The sequence below is a fragment of the Salmo salar genome, chromosome 15, assembly GCF_965601325.2.
Source record: "Salmo salar chromosome 15, fSalSal1, whole genome shotgun sequence".
NCBI lineage: Eukaryota > Metazoa > Chordata > Actinopteri > Salmoniformes > Salmonidae > Salmo > Salmo salar.
In genome coordinates, this window is record NC_138305.1 from 37,370,076 (window position 1) to 37,386,381 (window position 16,306).

The 16,306-nt window shown below is 44.2% G+C and overlaps 1 protein-coding gene across 1 annotated transcript; it reads left to right on the top strand.

The window, feature by feature from the left end:
- The first annotated feature begins 61 nt into the window (after positions 1–61).
- Positions 62–5,178, top strand: cfap206 (cilia and flagella associated protein 206). Its single transcript, XM_014144180.3, has 12 exons — positions 62–270; positions 376–459; positions 552–642; positions 808–996; positions 1,195–1,353; positions 1,461–1,675; positions 1,807–1,926; positions 2,158–2,353; positions 2,573–2,713; positions 2,871–3,064; positions 4,625–4,768; positions 4,914–5,178. Exons 1-12 carry the CDS (start codon positions 163–165, stop codon positions 5,139–5,141), a joined length of 1,869 nt encoding a protein of 622 aa, XP_013999655.1. The 5' UTR covers positions 62–162; the 3' UTR covers positions 5,142–5,178.
- Positions 5,179–16,306: the final 11,128 nt, after the last annotated feature.

A 16,306-nucleotide genomic window follows, 5' to 3' on the forward strand; every position in this document is an offset into this window, starting at 1 on the left:
CCTCCATAAAAATGATCTGCAAAGTAATAACACTGAATGAGAAGATTCACCAGTCAGCTGTGCATTGTATCTGTGGCAGTGTTTCATTGGTTCCCATGGCAACCGACGGGGAACCGGGAGGACGCGGTGCATTTGCATCTCCGTAGCTTGCAAGCTAAAAACATGTCTCGTGCTCAAGCAGAAAGTGTGATAAAAAACATTATTCGAGAAATCGCCCAAGAATGTGCCGGAAAAGGGCATGCTGTGTCCGAAACATTAGTGGCTTTCATGGTAGGTACCTGGTTTACTAATTAGTAACGTGGCAAGCGTTCGGTAACTAGCCGTGTGTGGTAATGTGTTGGTGTTTTACGGTCTAATCAATGATTTTCCTATTAGGTAAAAGCTGTTGTGTTGGACCCACGAAATCTATTTAACGTTGATCGGACTCTTACCAAGCAAGATGTTAGAAAACTTGTGGAAGTAAGTGCTTTTAATTATAACCGGTTTTGCTGGTAGCATGCCTGAGATCTTTGCGCAATGGGCTCTCAACGTCCCGTGTTATTCCTTTGCAGTTGTGTGTGGACAAACTCATGGACCAGGGGAGCCCTGCCCTTGACACAATCAAGATGCAAGTCTACTTCGACATGAATTACACATCTCGACGTAAGTGGGTGCTTTAGAATGCTCAAAGAATGCATTAACAATGTATGATGTACGTCGTACTAACTAAACCCTACCTGTTGGGACATGTGTAACGTCTAAGGGCATGGGATACTGGTCTTGTACCATTCATCAGTTTAGCCGCAAAGGTCTTGTTTTGTGTCCCAGGTGAGTTTATTGAGGAGCACCAGCGGGTACTACAGTCAAGGCTAGTCCCAGTGAGTCGAGAAATCACTGACAGCCGAGTGAAAACGCATGAGGATCTGGAGGGCCTTTACCATAAGATCGTCAGCTATGTTCTGCTGCGCTCTGGCCTGGGTTCTTCCACAGACATCACCACAGTGCGAGAGGCTACGGGTAATCAGGACTATTTTATTGTAATTTGTACCACTAGTTAAGAATCACTATTCACAAAGATGGGAAAGGAAATGGTCCATTGTAATTACACTGTCCATCGAAGTGAGTTTTTACAATGTGGGAATCATCACATTTTCCAGCATTGATCAGTTTGTTCCTATTTTGCTCACAACTAACTGTGTGTGTGGTGTTTTGCAGCTGCCTTACAGAGCATCTTTCCTCAGTCAGAGCTGGGGACCTTCATGTCCCTCATCAAGAAGGACAAGGAGCAACAGCTCAACGACCTCAGCATGATTGTGACTGGCATCCGTCTCTTCAACAAAGACAGCAGGAAAGGAGGAGAGGGCATAGACGACTGTAAGTTCCAAAATATCACATTTAGTTTTTTGATAGACCTTGATAACTGAAACAATTTCTCAGAGCTCCAAATGTGTATTTAAATTTTGTCCTCGACTTCCATATAGTGCCAGCTATTCTGAATGAAGCCATTCCATCCACCAGTAAAGACATTGAATGGGAGCTGGAGCTTTCTCAGAGTTTGGCCTGGCAGTACACAACCTGGCTGGAGAGGCTCCTGGACCCTGAGGTTGAGACCAGAGAATGTATTGTTCCCCTGGACATGCTTAAACAGGCTCTCTATAATGTACGACAACATGAAGCCTTTCTCAAAGTTATTTTGGTGAGTTAGCTAGAAGGTGATGGGCGTCATGACTTCAAGTCAGTACATGAAATTGTCCCAATGAGCAGTTCTTCAAGAGTATTGTGTTGCATAATAATTTTACCTGTTGTTCTGATTAAATTCCTCACCAGGCAGATGTCATTCTATGTGCAAAGCAAGTTGAAACCCTACAGACTGAACTAGCGACACGTATGAAGCTTTTGAGGGTCACCGTACATTCAAAGACTGCAGTACCCACTGCACAGGTTTTTGTAAGTACAGTATCTTGCATATATATATATTTTATTTATTTATTTGAGTTGTTTTGTTATGGGGCGGTTTCCCGGACACAGCTTTTGAGTCTAGGACTAGGTTTAATCTAACTCGATGGAGAATCTCCATTAGAAAGTGCTTTTTAGTCCAGGACTAGGCTTAACCTGTGTCTGGAAAAAGGGCCTTTCAATGTCTAAGCCTCAACTTGTGTACTATGTATCCTCTTCCAGCCCCATTTCACAGCTCTGGCAAAGTTCTGGTCAGGTCTTCAAGATGAGATGGTGCTGTTGAGCATCCTCAGTAACATAATGGAGAACCTGCAGCCCTTCCTGGCTGCTCAGTCCCAGCTCTTCCCTGATGGTCAGTTGGAGGACATACTGGGGTCGGAGATCAAGAAATACGAGCAGAGAATGAAGGAGTCTTCAGGTAAGTACTCTGGGTGCATCCCAAATGGTATACTATTTCCTATGGGGCCTGGTATAAAGTAGTGCACTACATGGGGAATAGGGTGCTATTTGGGACGTAGCCTATGTTTATACCGCCACAGTAAAGCACTGCATTTCCTACATTTCTATCATTAGCTAATGATTTTACATGTTTAATTTGTAGTAGATAAATTGTTTTGTTTGTTTTTCACCTTGTCAGAAAACCGTATTGACCCCTATGAGATCAAAACACAAGAGTGGCTCTTGCCTGAGACAACAGCCAACTTTGACAAATTACCACTGCAGTACAATGGAATTTGTGGTTATACACTTGTGAAGAAGGATGGGCTTTTACTGCCAGGTATGTGGAGTTTTGGACGTGGCAATTGTATACGTTGTTGTACAACTGTTCATTCCCCCCTTATTGAAAATATTCACCAGAAGTGATGTAATATGCCAACTTGTCTTCTTCTAACTGAACATTCCAATGCTGCATGTAAAATAGACTGTTGTTTCAGGCAACCCAAGCATAGGAGTCCTGAAACATAGGGAGAAATACTATGTTTTCAGCTCCAAGGAGGCAGCTTTAAGATTTGGATCCAAGCCAGATGAGTACATTGCCCATGTGGCAGAGAAAGCAAAGCAGTCCCCTGAGCTTATCCAGCTCCTCCAACTCCACCAACAGTTTGCCTGTGTCACTCCATATCCTGAGGTACAGTGCATTCAGGAAGTATTCAGACCCCCTGACTTTTTCCACATTTTGTTACGTTACAGCCTTATTCTAAAATGGATTAAATAAAAATCCTTAGCAATCTACACACTCTACCCCATAATGACAAAGCAAAAACAGGTTTTTAGAAAAGTTAGCAAATCTATAAAAAATAGAAATACCTTATACATAAGTATTCAGACCCTTTGCTATGAGACTCAAAATTGAGCTCAGGTGCATGCTGTTTCCATTGATAATACTTGAGATGTTTCTACAACTTGCTTGTTGTACACCTGTGGTAAATTCAATTGATTGGGCATGATTTGGAAAGGCACACACCTGTCTATATAAGTTTCCACAGCTGACAGTGCATGTCTGAGAAAAAACCAAGCCATGGGGTTGAAGGAATTGTCCGTAGAGCTCCGAGACAGGATTGTGTCGAGGCACAGATCTGGGGAAGGGTACCAAAACATTTCTGTAGCATTGAAGGTCAGCAAGAACACAGTGGCCTCCATTCTTAAATGAAGTTTGGAACCCCCCAGCCAAACTGACCAATCGGGGGCCTTGGTCAGGGAGGTGACCAAGAACCCGATGGTCACTCTGACAGAGCTCCAAAGTTCCTCTGTGGAGATGGGAGAACCTTCCAGAAGGTCAACCATCTATGTAGCACTCCACCAATCAGGCCTTTATGGTAGAGTGGCCAGACGGAAGCCACTCCTCAGTACATGACAGCTCGTTTGGAGTTTGCCAAAAGGAACGTAAAGACTCAGACCATGAGAAACAAGATTCTCTGGTCTGATAAAACTAAGCATGGTGGTGGCAGCATCATGCTGTGGGGATGTTTTTCAGCGGCAGGGACTGGGAGTCTAGTCAGGATCGAGGCAAAGATGAACGGAGCAAAGTACAGAGAGATCCTTGATGAAAACCTGCTCCAGAGCATTTGGGACCTCAGACTGTGGCGAAGGTTCACCTTCCAATAGGACCCTAAGCACACAGCCAAGGCAACACAGGAGTGGCTTCGGGACAATTCTCTGAATGTCCTTGTGGCCCAGCCAGAGCCCGGACTTGAACCTGACCAAACATCTCTGGAGAGACCTGAAAATAGCTGTGCAGCGACGCTCCCTATCCAACCTCACAGAGCTTGAGAGGATCTGCAGAGAAGAATGGGAGAAACTCCCCAAATACAGGTGTTCAAAGCTTGTATTGTTATACCCAAGAAGACTTGAGGCTGTAATCGCTGCCAAAGGTGCTTCAACAAAGTACTGAGTAAGGGGCTGAATACTTATGTAAATGTATTTTTTTTTTTTTTTTAAAGAAATATCACAATTTCTAAACCTGTTTTTGCTTTGTCATTGTGGAGTAATAGTGTAGATTGTGGGGGAAAAAAATATTGAATCAATTTTAGAATAAGGATGTAACCTAACAAAATGTGGAAAAAGTCAAGGGGTCTGAATACTTTCCGAAGCCACTGTTTGTTCACTAAGTCATAATTCTACCATAGCATCTTCAGAACTTGCAGTAATATTTTTTTACCCACAGTTCACTTACATTTTGTCTCTCTAGATGCAGTCAGGGGAGAGACTGTTGGTAAAACCCATTACAAAGTGTGACAGCAGCACTCAGACAGACACTCATTTGTTGGAGACCAACATTGTGAAGTCATACGAGTGGAATGAGTGGGAGCTGAGGAGAAAAGCAATTAAATTGGTATGTGATTTTTAATTGACTCTTGAGTGTACTGTTTCATTTTATCAGTGGTAGGTTTACCATGGTCTTCTTGCATGGATCTTTTTTATTCAAGAAGGTTAACTTTTATGTCCTGCCTTTGGCAATGGGCATGTTGTTTTTTCAGGCCAATCTCCGTAGTAAAGTGACCCACTCAATGCAGACTAATCTAAGTCACATGAGGAGGGATAACGTCACCCAAACCTACCTCCTCGAAGATGTTGCATGCCAGAGCAAGAGGGATGGCAATAGCAATGTCCCCAAGCCTCAGGTGTACCTGGCTGGTCTTCGAGGAGGGAAAACCAAGACTACACATATGATAAAAACAAACTTGACCAGATCAGTAAATGAATAACTTATATCTTCAAGCAATAAAGATAACTTTGATGGAAGTGCCAGTCTATTTGTTTAAAAAAATTGTTGTGCACATTGGCCTGGGGGGGTTACTGCCCACAGAAAATTGTTGTATGCCAGTAAAAGAAACGGGTCATATTGTTTGGACTGAGGAAGGATAACATAGAGGGTTACACTTGGTCAAAACAGTGTCTGCCAAAACTGTCCACATAACCGACTGTAGGTGCAGGCATGCGCACAAGACACACAGCCTGTCATAGGCAAAGTACAGCATATACCTGGTAACATTATGTGGGTCCTGGGGGGGGGGGGGGGGCATTCAGCATATACCTGGTAACATTATGTGGGTCCTGGGGGGGGGAGGGGCATTCAGCATATACCTGGTAACATTATGTGGGTCCTGGGGGGGGACATTCAGCATATACCTGATAACATTATGTGGGTTCTGGGGGGGGGGGGCATTCAGCATATACCTGGTAACATTATGTGGGTTCTGGGGGGGGGGGGGCATTCAGCATATACCTGGTAACATTATGTGGGTCCTGGGGGGGGACATTCAGCATATACCTGGTAACATTATGTGGGTCCTGGGGGGGACGGGGACATTCAGCATATACCTGATAACATTATGTGGGTCCTGGGGGGGGACATTCAGCATATACCTGATAACATTATGTGGGGGGGGGGGACATTCAGCATATACCTGGTAACATTATGTGGGTCCTGGGGGGGGGAGGGGCTTTCAGCATATACCTGGTAACATTATGTGGGTCCTGGGGGGGGACATTCAGCATATACCTGATAACATTATGTGCGTTCTGGGGGGGGGGGGGCATTCAGCATATACCTGGTAACATTATGTGGGTCCTGGGGGGGGACATTCAGCATATACCTGATAACATTATGTGGGGGGGGGGACATTCAGCATATACCTGATAACATTATGTGGGCCCTGGGGGGGGGGGGGGACATTCAGCATATACCTGATAACACGTTCAGTATTCTATATTACGGTTGAATGCTTTAGTATTGTATGTCATGTTTGATTACATTACATTAGGCTGCCAATGGAATAGTGGGCGTACAATATGAATTATAGGACGTACAGTATCTTTCATAATGTTTTCATAATGCACCAGTATGATTTGACCCGTTTAGTATTATATTATGGTTGAATGCTTTAGTATGATATATTACATTAGGTTGCATTACATTAGCCTTATTCTATTGATAGCCTATCAATGGAATAGCAGTTGTACATTATAATACGAATTTTAGGATGTACATTATCCTACTTCTTGATTTCAACCATACAAATGCTTAGAACAAATTATGTATGATGTGTATAGTAGTTAAACGACAATCCAGAGTAATTTCTGCCTATTGGAGAGTTTGTCCGACCTCCATTAAGGTGTTTTAAATGCCAAAGAGTGGGACTTGTAGCGGCTCTGCAAAGGAAAGAAAATATGTGTCAAGTGTGGAGGGGAACAAGATTATGGGGGAGGGAATGGATGGATGGATGCCGGGTGCAGAAAAAGGCTCGAGGGGCCCAAAGATATATAAAATTACTCGTAATGTGTCTTATGCAGAGGCTGCAGGGCAGATTGGTGGAACAAAATCAAATGTATTTATATAGTCCTTCTTACATCAGCTGATATATCAAAGTGCTGTACAGAAACCAGGCCTAAAACACCAAACAGCAAGCAATGCAGGTGTAGAAGCACGGTGGCTAGGAAAAACTCCCTAGAAAGGCGAAACCTAGGAAGAATCCTAGAGAGGAACCAGGCTATGAGGGGTGGTCAGTCCTCTTCTGGCTGTGCCGGGTGGAAATTATAACAGAACATGGCCAAGATGTTCAAATGTTCATAAATGACCAGCATGGTCAAATAATAGTAATCACAGTGAACAGGACAGGGTTCCATAGTCGCAGGCAGAACAGTTGAAACTGGAGCAGCAGCACGGCCAGGTGGACTGGGGACAACAAGGAGTCATCATGCCAGGTAGTCCTGAGGCATGGTCCTAGGGCTCAGGTCCTCCGAGAGACAAAAAGATAGAGAGAATTAGAGCGAGCATACTTAAATTCACACAGGATACCGGATAAGACAGGAGAAATACTCCAGATATAACAGACTGACCCTAGCCCCCCCGACACAAACTACACAGCATAAATACTGGAGGCTGAGACAGGAGGGGTCAGGAGACACTGTGGTCCAATCCGATGATACTCCCGGACAGGGCCAAACAGGCAGTATATAACCCCACCCACTTTGCCAAAGCACAGCCCCCACACCACTAGAGGGATATATTCAACCACCAACTTACCATCCTGAGACAAGGCCGAGTATAGCCCACAAAGATCTCCGGCACGGCACAAACCAAGGGGGGGCGCCAACCCAGACAGGAAGACGACGTCAGTGACTCAACCCACTCAAGTGACCCACCCCTCCTAGGAACGGCATGGAAGAGCACCAGTAAGCCAGTGACTCAGCCCCTGTAATAGGGTTAGAGGCAGAGAATCCCAGTGGAGAGAGGGGAACCGGCCAGGCAGAGACAGCAATGGTGGTTCGTTGCTCCAGTGCCTTTCCGTTCACCTTCACACTCCTGGGCCACTACACTCAATCATAGCACCTACTGAAGAGATGAGTCTTCAATAAAGACTTAAAGGTTGAGACCGAGTCTGCGTCTCTCACATGGGTAGGCAGACCATTCCATAAAAATGGGGCCCCATATGCCTCCAGCTGTTTGCTTAGAAATTCTAGGGACAATTAGGAGGCCTGCGTCTTGTGACCGTAGCGTACGTGTAGGTATGTACGGCAGGACCAAATCGGAAAGATAGGTAGGCGCAAGCCATGTAATGCTTTGTAGGTTAGCAGTAAAACCTTGAAATCAGCCCTTGCCTTAACAGGAAGCCAGTGTAGGGAGGCTAGCACTGGAGTAATATGATCCATTTTTTTGGTTCTTGTCAGGATTCTAGCAGCCGTATTTAGCACTAACTGAAGTTTATTTAGTGCTTTATCCGGGTAGCCGGAAAGTAGAGCATTGCAGTAGTCTAACCTAGAAGTAACAAAAGCATGGATACATTTTTCTGCATCATTTTTGGACAGAACATTTCTGATTTTTGTAATGTTACTTAAATGGAAAAAAACTGTCCTTGAAACAGTCTTGATATGTTCGTCAAAAGAGAGATCAGGGTCCAGAGTAACGCCGAGGTCCTTCACAGTTTTATTTGAGACGACTGTACAACCATCAAGACTAATTGTCAGATTCAACAGAAGATCTATTTGTTTCTTGGGACCTAGAACAAGCATCTCTGTTTTGTCTGAGTTTAAAAGTAGAAAGTTTGCAGCCATCCACTTCCTTATGTCTGAAACACAGGCTTCCAGCGAGGGCAATTTTGGGGCTTCACAATGTTTCATTGAAATGTACAGCTGTGTGTCATCCGCATAGCAGTGAAAGTTAACATTATGTTTTCGAATGACATCCCCAAGAGGTAAAATATATAGTGAAAACAATAGTGGTCCTAAAACGGAACCTTGAGAAACACCGAAATGTACAGTTAATTTGTCAGAGGACAAACCATTCACAGAGACAAACTGATATCTTTCCGACAGATAAGATCTAAACCAGGCAGAATGATGGAGATCATAGGTTCAGTCCTGGAATAAGTGGACCTACTGTAGGAAATGTTGCCTTTGTTGGTCCAGACACGGATACGAGACCTGTTCAGAAATCTTGCTTTCACAAATGTGTTGTTTCAAAGGACACCTTAATAGTTAATAAAATTGACTTTATAGCCTTCATTGGAAAGGTTATCAACCTGACTGCGTTTGTGGAAAGAACAACTGCCAGGTTGAAGATCTTTGTGGAAGCAGCAAGAGTTTTTAGAAGAAACAGATGTTACTGTCACTATGATTGTAGATATGTTGACTCCTAATAATACTAATGATGGAATGTCTAAGTGTGATCATTTTTATTTTATTTAACCTGGCAAGTCAGTTAAGAACAAATTCTTAATTACAATGACGGCCTACTGGGCGGACGACGCTGGGCCAATTGTGCGCCACCCTATGGGACTCCCAATCACGGTCGGTTATGATACAGCCTGGAATCAAACCAGGGTCTGTAGTGACACCTCTAGAATTGAGATGCAGTGCCTTAAACTGATGCGCCACTCAGGAGCCCATAGAATTATGGTTTTTGTTATCCTTCAGTGGAATGACAGAAGTTTTATTGCTAACAGTCAGGAGTTTAACAAATATGTAATAGATTTAGAGATCAAACCTGATGTGATATGTGTTCAAGAAACATGGCTTAGACCACATCTTGATTTTATTATTCCTGGTTATTGTTCAATCAGATCTGATAGATCAACTGGACAGGGTGGCCGGTGTGCTACGTACATAAGGGAAGGTCTTGTATATCGTAATATTACTGTCCCATATGAATGTGTGATGGTGGACAAGGGTTGTAAAAATGATCTGTAGCGATGTTGATGAAATTGGGCTCTATAGGGATATGGTGCGGTGACTTTAATGCACATAATATTTTATGGGGAAGCACACATACAGTGGCTTGCGAAAGTCTTCACCCCTCTTGGCATTTTTCCTATTTTGTTGCCTTACAACCTGGAATTAAAATATATTTTTTGGGGGGGTTTGTATCATTTGATCTACACAAAACATGCCTATCACTTTGAAGATGCAACATTTTTTTTATTGTGAAACAAACAAATAAGACAAATAACAGAACTTGAACATGCATAACTATTCACCCCCCCCAAAGTCAATACTTTGTAGAGCCACCTATTGCAGCAATTACAGCTGCAAGTCTCTTGGGGTATGTCTCTATAAGCTTGGCACATCTAGCCACTGGGATTTTTGCCCATTTCTTCAAGGCAAAACTGCTCTAGCTCCTTCAAGTTGGATGGGTTCCGCTGGTGTACAAATTCTCAATTGGATTGAGGTCTGGGCTTTGACTAGGCCATTCCAAGACATTTAAATGTTTCCCCTTAAACCACTCGAGTGTTGCTTTAGCAGTATGCTTAGGGTTATTGTCCTGCTGGAAGGTGAACCTCCGTCCCAGTCTCAAATCTCTGGAAGACTGAAACAGGTTTCCTTCAAGAATTTTCCTGTATTTTAGCACCATCCATCATTCTGACAAGTTTCCCAGTCCCTGCCGATGAAAAACATACCCAGAGCATGATGCTGCCACCACCACCATGCTTCACTGTGGGGATGGTATTCTTGGGGTGATGAGGTGTTGGGTTTGCGCCAGACATAGTGTTTTCCTTGATGGCCAAAAAGCTACATTCTAGTCTCATCTGACCAGAGTACCTTCTTCCATATGTTTGGCAAGTCTTCCACATGCCTTTTGGCAAACACCAAACGTGTTTGCTTATTTATTTCTTTAAGCAATGGCTTTTTTCTGGACATTCTTCCATAAAGCCCAGCTTTGTGGAGTGTACGGCTTAAAGTGGTCCTTTGGACAGATACTCCAATCTCCACCGTGGAGCTTTGCAGCTCCTTCAGGGTTATCTTTGGTCTCTTTGTTGTCTCTGATTAATGCCCTCCTTGCCTGGTCCATGAGTTTTGGTGGGCGGCCCTCTCTTGGCAGGTTTGTTGTGGTGCCATATTCTTTCCATTTTTTAATAATGGATTTAATGGTGCTCCGTGGGATGTTCAAAGCTTCAGATATTATTTTATAACCCAACCCTGATCTGTACTTCTCCACAACTTTGTCCCTGACCTGTTTGGAGAGCTCCTTGGTCTTCATGGTGCTGCTTGCTTAGTGGTGTTGCAGACTCTGGGGCCTTTCAGAACAGGTGTGTGTATATATATATATATATATATATATATATATATATATATATATATATATATATAATAAGATCTGGTGCAACCAATTACCTTCAGAAGTCACATAATTAGTTAAATAAAGTCCACCTGTGTGCAATCTAAGTGTCACATGATCTGTCACATGATCTCATATATACACACATATATACACACATATATATATATGAGATCATGATCTCATATATGTATATATGTGTGTATATATATATATATGTATATGTGTGTGTATATATGTGTGTGTATATATGAGATCATGTGACAGATCATGCGACACTTAGATTGCACACAGGTGGACTTTATTTAACTAATTATGTGACTTCTGAAGGTAATTGGTTGCACCAGATCTTATTTAGGGGCTTCATAGCAAAGGGGGTGAATACATATGCACGTACCACTTTTCCTGGGGGGGGGGGGGGGGAACGGGTTGTTTCAGATTTTAAATTTTTTCACCAATTTGGACTATTTTGTCTATGTCCATTACATGAAATACAAATCAAAATCCATTTAAATTACAGGTTGTAACGTAACAAAATAGGAAAAACGCAAAGGGGATGAATACTTTTGCAAGGCACTGTAGATGCTAATGGTACTATTGTCGAAAATATGATGGAAACAAGAGCATTAATATGTCTTAACGATGGGTGTGGTACAAGAGTTGATGTTAGAGGGGTTACATACTGCCTGGACCTCACAATGGCTTCTAACTCTATGGCATCTATGTATGAATGGAATGTAATGAATGATTCTACTGTTGGAAGTGATCATTTCCTGATTTCGTGTACAATGAACTGTGATGTTACTATTCCAGATAGAGTACCATTCAGAAGATGGGGCTTTCATAAAGCAGGCTGGGACAAGTTTGGTGATCATTGCTTAAAGTCTGTTGGACAGTTGTCTTTAGAGAGGCCGGTTGCTGTATGTGCTGCCTCTGTGACCTCTCTGAGTTTGAGTGCTGCAAATTTATATGTACCAATGAGTGAAGTGGGTGAGAAAGGGAAGGTGGTTCCTTTGTGGACTCAAGAGTACACTGCGACAATTCAAGAAAAAAAATAGGGCTTACAGAGTGTTGTGTAGGAATATGACTCCTGAGAATCTAGTTGATTTCCAAAGGAAGAGCGCTTTAGAACGCAGGATCATTAAGTCTGTCAAGATAAATGCATGGAGACAGTTCTGCTCTACAATAAGCAGGGGTACTGAACTGGGGGATGTATGGACTATGTTGAAGAAGATGACTGGAAGAAGCAAGCCCACTCGAGTTCCAGTTTTGGTTGTGGGTCAAAAAATGTCCGTAACTGATAAAGAAAAAGCTGACTTGTTGGGGAAGACATTTGCTAGGGTACATAGTGGGGTTAATTTGGCTGAAGTATATAGGCAACACAGGTGGGAGATTTTAAATGCTCATGTTAATGTGTATAAGAAAAGGGATACTGTTGACTCTTCCTTGGATGCTGTTTTTACCATACATGAGATGCATTCAGCCTTAATAGGCTGTGGATATACAGCCCCAGGTCATGATCAATTGTGCTGTGATGTTTCAGCATCTACCTGATGAGGTCAGATATGTTCTCCTGGGCTTATTTAATAAGATTTGGAGTGAGGGGCTTAGACCTTCTGGTTGGAAAAGTGGAGTAATATTACATTACATTTTACATTTAAGTCATTTAGCAGACGCTCTTATCCAGAGCGACTTACAAATTGGTGCATTCACCTTATAATATCCAGTGGAACAACCACTTACAATAGTGCATCTAAATCTTTTAAGGGGGGGGGGGGTTAGAAGGATAACTTGATCCTGTCCCAGGTATTCCTTGAAGAGGTGGGGTTTCAGGTGTCTCCGGAAGGTGGTGATTGACTCCGCTGTCCTGGCGTCGTGAGGGAGCTTGTTCCACCATTGGGGTGCCAGAGCAGCGAACAGTTTTGACTGGGCTGAGCGGGAACTGTGCTTCCTCAGAGGTAGGGAGGCGAGCAGGCCAGAGGTGGATGAACGCAGTGCCCTTGTTTGGGTGTAGGGCCTGATCAGAGCCTGAAGGTACGGAGGTGCCGTTCCCCTCACAGCTCCGTAGGCAAGCACCATGGTCTTGTAGCGGATGCGAGCTTCAACTGGAAGCCAGTGGAGAGAGCGGAGGAGTGGGGTGACGTGAGAGAACATGGGAAGGTTGAACACCAGACGGGCTGCGGCGTTCTGGATGAGTTGTAGGGGTTTAATGGCACAGGCAGGGAGCCCAGCCAACAGCGAGTTGCAGTAATCCAGGCGGGAGATGACAAGTGCCTGGATTAGGACCTGCGCCGCTTCCTGTGTGAGGCAGGGTCGTACTCTGCGAATGTTGTAGAGCATGAACCTACAGGATCGGGTCACCGCCTTGATGTTAGTGGAGAACGACAGGGTGTTGTCCAGGGTCACTCCAAGGTTCTTAGCACTCTGGGAGGAGGACACAAGGGAGTTGTCAACCGTGATGGCGAGATCATGGAACGGGCAGTCCTTCCCCGGGAGGAAGAGCAGCTCCGTCTTGCCGAGGTTCAGCTTGAGGTGGTGATCCGTCATCCACACTGATATGTCTGCCAGACATGCAGAGATGCGATTCGCCACCTGGTTGTCAGAAGGGGGAAAGGAGAAGATTCATTGTGTGTCGTCTGCATAGCAATGATAGGAGAGACCATGTGAGGATATGACAGAGCCAAGAGACTTGGTGTATAGCGAGAATAGGAGAGGGCCTAGAACAGAGCCCTGGGGGACACCAGTGGTGAGAGCACGTGGTGCGGAGACAGATTCTCGCCACGCCACCTGGTAGGAGCGACCTGTCAGGTAGGACGCAATCCAAGCGTGGGCCGCGCCGGAGATGCCCAGCTCGGAGAGGGTGGAGAGGAGGATCTGATGGTTCACAGTATCAAAGGCAGCAGATAGGTCTAGAAGGATGAGAGCAGAGGAGAGAGAGTTAGCTTTAGCAGTGCGGAGAGCCTCCGTGACATAGAGAAGAGCAGTCTCAGTTGAATGCCCAGTCTTGAAACCTGACTGATTAGGATCAAGAAGGTCATTCTGAGAGAGATAGCAAGAGAGCTGGCCAAGGACGGCACGTTCAAGAGTTTTGGAGAGAAAAGAAAGAAGGGATACTGGTCTGTAGTTGTTGACATCGGAGGGATCGAGTGTGGGTTTTTTCAGAAGGGGTGCAACTCTCGCTCTCTTGAAGACGGAAGGGACGTAGCCAGCGGTCAAGGATGAGTTGATGAGCGAGGTGAGGTAGGGGAGAAGGTCTCCGGAAATGGTCTGGAGAAGAGAGGAGGGGATAGGGTCAAGTGGGCAGGTTGTTGGGCGGCCGGCCGTCGCAAGACGCGAGATTTCATCTGGAGAGAGAGGGGAGAAAGAGGTCAAAGCACAGGGTAGGGCAGTGTGAGCAGGACCAGCGGTGTCGTTTGACTTAGCAAATGAGGATCGGATGTCGTTAACCTTCTTTTCAAAATGGTTGACGAAGTCATCCGCAGAGAGGGAGGAGGGGGGGGAGGAGGATTCAGGAGGGAGGAGAAGGTAGCAAAGAGCTTCCTAGGGTTAGAGGCAGATGCTTGGAATTTAGAGTGGTAGAAGGTGGCTTTAGCAGCAGAGACAGAAGAGGAAAATGTAGAGAGGAGGGAGTGAAAGGATGCCAGGTCCGCAGGGAGGCGAGTTTTCCTCCATTTCCGCTCGGCTGCCCGGAGCCCTGTTCTGTGAGCTCGCAGTGAGTCGTCGAGCCACGGAGCAGGAGGGGAGGACCGAGCCGGCCTGGAGGATAGGGGACAGAGAAAATCAAAGGATGCAGAGAGGGAGGAGAGGAGGGTTGAGGAGGCAGAATCAGGAGATAGGTTGGAGAAGGTTTGAGCAGAGGGAAGAGATGATAGGATGGAAGAGGAGAGAGTAGCGGGAGAGAGAGAGCGAAGGTTGGGATGGCGCAATACCATCTGAGTAGGGGCAGAGTGAGAGACATTCCTTCCCCTCTTCCAAATAGCTCCATCATCAGCATATAGGGAAGCCCCAATACCCCTACCTACATTCGAAAACACATCGTTAATCATAATGTTGAACAAAATAGGATTGATAGCACTACTGCCTATTACCTTTTGTAAAGCCTGGTAAGGACCCTTCATGTGCTGATAGTTATAGACCAATAGCACTGACCTCTAACTTGTGTGAACTGATGGAAAAGATGATAGTCAATAGATTGTCATATTTCCTGGAACTTAGAGGTTTATTGAGTCAATGTCAAAGTGGATTATGTAAAGGTAGATCTACTTTGCATGCATTAGTAAAGGTGAGAAATTAAGTTGAAAAAAACTCTGGTCATGAAAGAAGTAATGGCTACTGTCTTTTTCGACATTGAAAAGGCTTATGACGCTATGTGGAGAGAAGGCCTACTGATTAAGATGGAAAGACTTGGTATTGGTGGGAGATTATATAACTGGGTTTTGGCTGCCTTATTTAATTGCTCTTCAAGTTAAGATAGGATCAATTTTATCTGATGCCTATGGAGTTGACAATGGTATTCCACAAGGCAGTGCTATCAGTCCTATTTTGTTCAACATTATGATTAACGATGTGTTTTCGAATGTAGGTAGGGGTATTGGGGCTTCCCTATATGCTGATGATGGAGCTATTTGGAAGAGGGGAAGGAATGTCTCTCGTGATCAAATCTATTCAACAAGCTACAGTGGATGTTGAAAGATTGTCAATTGACTGGGATTTTAAATTGTCAGTGGCGACGTCTTGTATGTTCTTCTCAAAGAAGTTGCTGATAATATACAGATGTTTCTGTATGGACAGCCTATGGGGGAGGATTTCTAAGTACAAATATTTGGGTCTATGGTTCAATGAGTGATATATATGGAAAGGTCATGTCATACATGTTGAAACAAAGTGTAAGAAGGTGGTGAATCTTATGCGCTCAGTCTCTGGTTACGAATGGGGTGCTGACAGAATCGTTAATGGATATTTATAGAGCTCTGATCAGGACGACACTTGATTGCAGGTGTATAGTTTATGGAACAGCGGCGAAGACGTGGCTTTAGAAACTGGACAGAATCCAGTAAATAGCTCTAAGGATACACACTGCTCAAAAAAATAAAGGGAACACTTAAACAACACATCCTAGATCTGAATGAAAGAAATAATCTTATTAAATACTTTTTTCTTTACATAGTTGAATGTGCTGACAACAAAATCACACAAAAATAATCAATGGAAATCCAATTTATCAACCCATGGAGGTCTGGATTTGGAGTCACACTCAAAATTAAAGTGGAAAACCACATTACAGGCTGATCCAACTTTGATGTAGTCCTTAAAACA